This window comes from Chelonoidis abingdonii, chromosome 14, assembly GCF_003597395.2.
Source record: "Chelonoidis abingdonii isolate Lonesome George chromosome 14, CheloAbing_2.0, whole genome shotgun sequence".
NCBI lineage: Eukaryota > Metazoa > Chordata > Testudines > Testudinidae > Chelonoidis > Chelonoidis abingdonii.
The window spans coordinates 35,539,264-35,547,066 of NC_133782.1; the positions used below are offsets into that span (position 1 = coordinate 35,539,264).

General features: G+C 45.5%; 1 gene segment (V, D, J or C); it reads left to right on the top strand.

Moving 5' to 3' along the window:
• The first annotated feature begins 2,620 nt into the window (after positions 1-2,620).
• Positions 2,621-4,871, top strand: LOC142047768 (T-cell receptor alpha chain V region CTL-F3-like). The segment is given in 2 exon segments: positions 2,621-2,624; positions 4,522-4,871. Coding segments are annotated over 2 exon segments (354 nt in total).
• Positions 4,872-7,803: the final 2,932 nt, after the last annotated feature.

A 7,803-nucleotide genomic window follows, 5' to 3' on the forward strand; every position in this document is an offset into this window, starting at 1 on the left:
TTGCTTGTGTAGACATGGCCACTTTGCAACCAGCAGGGTCATTGCACAAAAACCCTCTGGTGGAAGAGAAAGCGGCATGAAAGATGTGTGGGTTAGGTCCCCAGAGGAATAGACTTTCCACAGGGCCATTGGAGTCAGTGAATCCCATCCCCAGGGTGTGGAAATATGCACAGTTCCATTGGAGTCAATAGGCCTGATCCCAAACTCTTGGAACTTCATGGAAGTAAAAGATCCAGTTCCTCAAATGTTTTCGATCAGTGAGAAACTGCATAGGTGTCAGCTGAGCTGCCCTGGTTCATATCATCTGAGGATCTGAGCCACTACAATAGGACATTGGGGTCTCTACAAAGTTGAAATGTTCCACATTCCTAGAGGAAACAGAATTTAACAGTTTCTGCCTCCCAGAACTGCTCTTGTGTCTATTGTGTGATGGTCTTGCTGGTTTCAGAAATGCAGTGATCCAGAAATTGAAGTGAAGTCAGGAAAGGTAGAAATATTGGAATTACAGGTGTGGAGCAGACCAGACAGCCGTCAAGCACAGTATTTGCTTTCTGTCTGTAGTTACTACCAGCTGCTACAGAGGAAGGTGAAAGGCGCTCCAGAGTGGATAATTATGAGGTAACTTCCTTTATAGGATGTTCCTTCCTAGCCGTTTGAAATTATATGTAGATTTATGTCTTGAAGAATTTTCTTCACCTTCCAAATTTTAAAATCCTTTTTATGTACATTCTGAAAGGTTTTTTCAGAAATCTCTAATAATGTCCCAAGGTTTATTTATCCTGCCACGCTGCTGTCCTCATTGGTATATCTGGTGGCAGTGAGTTCCAAAGGCTGGTCAGCTTACTTGATAGTGAATTTCCATGTAACATTTACCAGATTATATAAGATTTGTTCAACGAATTGGTCGTTGGTCTCCCACTTACAGACCAATCGACCAGCCTTCAACTCAAATGTTGTTCCTCTTAACCCTGTCAATGTGAAAGCTGGACATCCACACAATTACAAACAGACATGAAATGCTTTCAAAAGGCAATAAAGCAGGAAACTATTAGGTATTAAATGGAATAGATTTACAGCAAATGATGAGATTTACCAGATAGCTGAACAACTCCTTTTTTTCTGGATAAATCTGGGAATAAGATGGAAATAGCTGGGACATGTATGAAGAATGAAGCCAAACATCTGTCAATGCACATATGCCTTTCGACCGTTTTAAACGGGGCTAGATGATAGAGAAAGTGTATGAGATTTAGCAGCATGCAAAACGTGTAAAAACTGGCCTAAAAAGACAGGAATAGTGCAGCCACGTCTGTGCCCTGTGTGACATTTGATTGTGAATCTTTCCTGCACTTTCAGACTATAATCTTTTCTTCCCAGTTCTTCAGTACAGTTTAGCTAGCTATACAGGGGTTTGGTGTAGCTCAGTTCATCCCAGGGGAGCTACACTACTTTACTCCAAATGTGGAACTGACCCGAATTCGTTCCCCATAATATCAGGCAGATTGTGCAGTTATTAAACATGCCAAAATCCGACTCGAGAGCGTTTAGAGAAAATGTCCCCCACTTTCCCCTCAAGGAGCCGCTGTTTTATTACGGACTCGCCTCTCAGGCAGCGCTGTCTCAGGCTGCAGTTCAGAGCCCCGCTGTTTAACGTGATCTCGGATCCCCCCGCCCCCTTAATTTCTCCTCCCCCTTCCCCTCCAGCTCTGTGCAGCAGCCAGAGAGCCGAGTGCGGGGCGGTACAGGACTGCCTGTGTGGTTAGCACCACAGTCGCTCAGCAGAGGAGCACAGCGCCAGTAAGCAAGGAGCTGTCTATGTATTAAGGCATCTCCTCCCTGAGTAAAACCTCCCCCTTCCAGCGCCTCCTCACAGCTGGGGAAAGAGAGGAAGAAACTTCGTTCTTGGGTTGTGGGGAGAAGCTTTTATCCCACTTTATCCCTGAAATATGTTCCCCCCCTGGGTGTCCGTTCTTATACTACTTCCGAGTCTGGGTGAGTAGCGTATCTGCAGCATTTCAGCTCTGTATGGCGCCAGGTGGCATCTGGTGCAAATGGCCAAAACTGAAATGCGGTTACATCCTGTTCCAGGCGATGCGGAGTTAGCCCTACTTTCTTTTTGTAACCATTTGTTTATAAACCTTCCCCTCCCTCCAGTCTCTGGATGCTTGGGAGATAAACATTGCGGGTTCAAGCCAAGAGCCATGTAGAGCTCAATATAAGCACGTTATTATTTTTTTCCAGGAGGGGCTAATGGAGAGTCCGTGACACAACCTGATGACCCAGTGACTGTGTCCCAAGGGGAACCAGCGCTTCTGAAATGCATCTATGACTATGACGCTTCCTATACTATTCCCACACTCTGGTGGTACGAGCAACACCCAAATGAAGCCCCTCGCCTCTTGCTGACACAATATGAAACATTGGATGAGGAGGAGAGAAGGAGCCGGCGAGGGTTCTCCGCCACACCCGACAAACACGAGAAGACCTTCCACCTGAAGAAAAACTCCAGTGAACTGCGCGACTCCGCCGTCTATTACTGTGCCATGAGCGACACAGCGATTGCGCCCAGCAGAGTCGCTGCACAGAAACCCGCTGGGGGAGAGGAGGCAGCGCACTAAGGATGTGTGAGTTAGAGCCCCAGAGGAACAGACTTTGCACAGCGCCGGTGGAGTCAGTGAATCCCATCCCCAGGGAGTAAATGCGCAGAGCTACACAGGAGTCAACGGGCCAGATCCCAGACTGCTGGGGCTGGGTGGAGCTCAGTGGAAACAAACGATCCAGTTCCTCAAATGTTTAAAATCAGTGAGGAATTGCATAGGAGTCAGGTGAGCTGCACCGGTTCCTATCAGCTGAGGATCTGAGCCATTAAAATAGGACACTGGGGTCTTTCAAAAATTGAAATGTTCCACATTCCTAGAGGAAACAATATAAATCTCGTTTAATTTTTCAACAATTTCTACCTCTCATAACTGCCCTTGTGTCTATTGTGTGAAGGTTTTTCTGGTTTCAGAAATGTAGTGATCCAGAAATTGAAGTGAAGTCGGGAAAGGTAAAAATACTGAAATTATAGGTGTGGAGCAGACCAGACAGCCATCAAGCACAGTATTTGCTTTCTGACTGTAGTTACTACTAGCTACTTCACAGGAAGGTGAAAGGCGCTCTAGACTGGGTAGTTATGAAGTAACTTCTCTTATAGGAGATTCTCCCCTAGCTCTGTGTAATTATCTCTATTGATTTATGTCTTGAAGAAGGATTTATTTCACCTTCCAATTTTTAAAGTCCTTTTAAAGTAAATTCAGAAAGTTTATATTTTAAATCTCTAATAATGTCCCAAGGTTTATTTATCCTGGCACGCTCACTTATATGGGCATGTCTACACTACAGATTAGGTCAATTTTGTAGAAGCCAATCTTTAGCAACTGATTTTATACAGTCGATAATGCATGTCCCCACTAAGTGCATTAGGTCGGTAGAATGAGTCCTTAATACCTTGGGTGGCATACTCAGGGAGTGGTGCATTGTGGGTAGCTATCCCACAGTCCCTGTTACCCATTGGAATTCTGGGTTAAGCTCCCAATGCCTGATCGGGAAAAAAACCTTGTGGCAGGTGGTTTTGGGTACATCTTATCACTCTCCGCTCCCACCTTGAAAGCAAGAGCAAACAATCGTTTTGTGCCTTCTTTCCAGGAACTACACTGTTTTACTCCAGCTGCGGGATTGACCCGAATTCCTTTCCCATGACGTCAGCCAGAGTTTGCAGTAATTGATCACGGGATAGTGCGACTGGAGTAAAAGTAAGAAAAAGTACTCAGCAGCTTAGCAAAACTTCCTTCACTTTCCCCACAAGGGGCCGCTGTTTTATCACCGACTCGCCTCTCAGGCGGAGCTGTCACAGGCTGGTAGTTCAGAGCCCCGCTGTTTAACGTGGTCTCGGATCCCCCCGCAATTTCTCCTCCCCTTTTCTCTCCAGCTCCGTGCAGCAGTCAGAGAGCCGAGTGCAGGGGCAGCACCGGACTGCCTACGTGGTTAGCACAACAGTCATTCAGCACAGGAGACCAGAGCCATTAAAAAAAAAAAGCTGCCTATGTATTTAAGGCATCATCTCCCTGAGTAAAACCTCCTCCTCCCAGCTCCTCCTCACAGCTGGGAAAGGAGAGGAAGAAGCTTCCTTCTTGGGCTGTGGGGACTGGGGAGAAGGTTCCATCCCACTTCATCCCTGAAATATGTTGTTCCCCTGGGTGTCTGTTCTTACACTACTTTCAATTCTGGGTGAGTAGCGTATCTGGGCTATTTCAGCTCTGTATGGGGTCAGATGGCATCTGGTGTAAATGGCCATAACTGTAATGCAGTGGCATCCTGTTCCAGGCGATGTGGAGTTAGCCGTACTTTCTTTTTGTAACCATTTGTTTATAAACCTTCCCCTCCCTCCAGCATCTGAAAGCTTGGGAGGCAGATAAACATTGCAAGTTCAAGCCAAGAACCATCCGTGTCTCTACGTAAACTTCTATTTTTTTCCAGAAGGGCCTAATGGAGAGTCAGTGACACAACCTGATGACAGAGTGACTGTATCCCAAGGGGAACCAGTGCTGCTGAAATGCACCTATGACAACACCCCGATTCCCACGCTCTGGTGGTACGAGCAGTACTCAAATGAAGCCCCTCGCCTCTTGCTGACACAGTATGAGACATCGGATGATGAGGAGAGAAAGAGCAGGCGAGGATTCTCTGCCACACCCGAGAAACAGGAGAGCTTCCACCTAAAGAAAAACTCCAGTGAACTGAACGACTCTGCGGTCTACTACTGTGGCATGAGTGACACAGTGATTGCACCCAGCAGGGTCGCTGCAGAAAAACCCACTGGGGGAAGATGATGGGACACAGATTGTTGTGACCTAGCTTACCAAATGATATACATTTGTATGGCAACTATGGAGTGAATGTGCCAGATTCCTAGTGGTGGAAGTTTGCCTGCCTATCTCCCCTGGAGTGAATGGGGCAGAGCCCAAGCTGGTTTTAACTGGCCATAGCTCCACTGAAAAATGGTCCCATTTCTCATTTGTTTTGAAGAGTGCACTTCAGAGGAAACAGTTGAACTACTCCAGTTCACAACTGGGGAGGCTCTGACCCATTAAATTGTGTGACATTGTGAATGAATTGCAATTCATTCCTCCTGCAACTCCCCTGGTGTCTCCTACGTTGAAGGCTTTAGAAATGGAATGAGGTAGAAATTGGGAAGATAGGAACACTGCATTTACCACACTGGATCAGGACAGAGGGCCATCCAGTTCAGTGTTCACTCTTTGACTATCTACTACCAGCTGTTTCAGAGGAAAGGATAAGACACCTTCCAATGGGTAGTTGTTATGAGATTATCAACCTCCCAACATTAATTTTCTGATCTGGGAACTAAGTCCCTTATTGCAGCTGATCAAACAGCCCAGAGTTCTTAAAGATGCAAGCATCATGCACCTTTCCTGGCCATCCCACGTTGATGTCGATCCACAAGTGCTTGCAGTACCATTGAGAAGTACCCCTTGTGGTTTATGTACTAGTTGGTAAGGTGGTCCAGCACCAAGATAGGGATATAGGTTCTGTCTATCACTCCGCTACAGTTAGAGAATCCCATTGGAGCAAAGCCATCCACTATGACCTGCACATTTCCCAGGGTCACTACCCTTGACAGCAGCAGCTCAGTGATCGCGTTGGCTACTTGGATCACAGCAGCCCCCACAGTAGATTTACCCACTCCAAATTGATTCCCGACTGACCGGTAGCTGTCTGGCATTGCAAGCTTCCACAATACTATCGCCACTCGCTTCTCAACTGTCAGGGGAGCTCTCATCTTGATATTCCTCTGCTCCAGGGTAGGGGAAAGCAACTCACAAAGTTCCAGCAAAGTGGCCTTATGCGTGCAAAAGTTTTGCAGCCGCTGGGAATCATCCCATACCTGCAACACTATGCGATCCCACCAGTTTGTGATTGTTTGCTAGGCCCAGAACTGGCATTCCACTGTATCAACCAGCCCCACGTCCACCATGATGTCCCAATTGCCACATCCCATGCTTTCAGGAATGTCTTTGTCCATGTCCTCATCACAATAGTTCTTGTGCTGCCACCTCTTAGCCAGGTTCTGCACATACTGCAGTATAATGCACAAGGTGTTTACAATGCTCGCAACAACAGCGGTGAGCTGAGCAGGCTCCATGCTTACCATGCTATCACGTCTGCATGTGTAACCCAGGCAAAAAGGCACAAAATGATTGTCTCCAGTTACTTTCACGGAGGGAGGGAAGACTGATGACATACTCAAAACCACCCGCGACAATGTTTTTGCCCAATCAGGCATTGCAAGCTTAACCCATAATTCTAATGGGCAGCGGAGACTGCAGGAACTGTGGGATATCTTCCCACAGTGCACCACTCCGTGAGTCTATTCTAGCCATGGTACTGAGGACGCACTCGACCAACTTAATGTGCTTAGTGGGGACATACACAATCGACTGTATAAAATCGATTTCTAAAAATCAACTTATATAAAATCAATCTAATTTCATAGTGTAGACATACCCTTAATCATGAACTCTACCATTTCATGATCATTTTCCCCCAAGCTGCCTTTCACTTTCAAATTCTTAGCCAGTTCCTCCTTGTTTGTCAAAATCATGTCTAGAACAGCCTGTTTCCTAGTTGCTTTCTCCACCTTCTGGAACAAAAAAATATCACCAATACATTACAAGAACTTTTTAGATAATCTGTGCTCTGCAGTGTTATTTTCCTAACAGATGTCTGGGTAGTTGAAATCCCCTATTACCACCAAGTCCTGTGCTTTGGATGCTTTTGTTAGTAGTTTGAAAAACTCCTCATCCACTTCTTCTTCCTGATTAGGTGGTCTGTAGAAGACCCCTACCACGACATTACATTTACTTTTTACCTCTTTTATCCTTATCCAGAGACTTTCAACAAGTCTATCTCCTATTATCATCTCAACCTTAGTCCAAGTTTATACATTCTTAATATATAAGGCAACATCTCCTTCCTTTTTTCCCTGCCTGTGCTTCCTCAGCAAGCTGTATCCTTCTATACCTATATTCCAATAATGTGTATTGTCTCACCAAGTCTCCGTGATGCCAATTATGTCAGGAATAAATATAGCAACTCAATGCCCAATTCACACATAGGAAGAAGGCATCACAGCCATACACTCTGCTAGCCCAGATGCAGTGAACTGACCTCACCATTTAAAATGTCAAATTATAATTCTCATGTATTTGATGAAGTGGGCTCATGCTCCAATACATCTGTTAGTCTATCAGGTGCCACAGGGCTCTTTGCTGAAATTTTAGCTGTTGCTCTACATTTACATCAGCCATGCCAAGAAGAGGATGGGTCAAGCGAGAATCAACCCTTGAATTAGTTCAGGCGGATATTTCACACTCTTTGGGGCCTCTGTTCCCCAGTGTGATATAATCGTTCATGTGCTTTATGAAAATATGCTTGATATGCATATGCCATAACTGATGCAAGAAAACTCATGTAAGGTATCATTGGAAAGGTTAAGATTTACTGAATATGATTATCCCATTTGTATGCATGTGTCATTTTTTGTATCTGAAGTCAGAAATATTGACCTGTGTATCTGTATTTCATATTTACTCCTTTGGGTCACTCCCACTGCTGACACTTCAGGGACTACAATGGAAAATCCAGACAATGCAAATGGCCTTTCAGCTAATACAATAGACCAGGGGTGGCCAGCCTGTGGCTCTGGAGCCACATGCAGCTCTTCAGAAGTTAATATGCAGC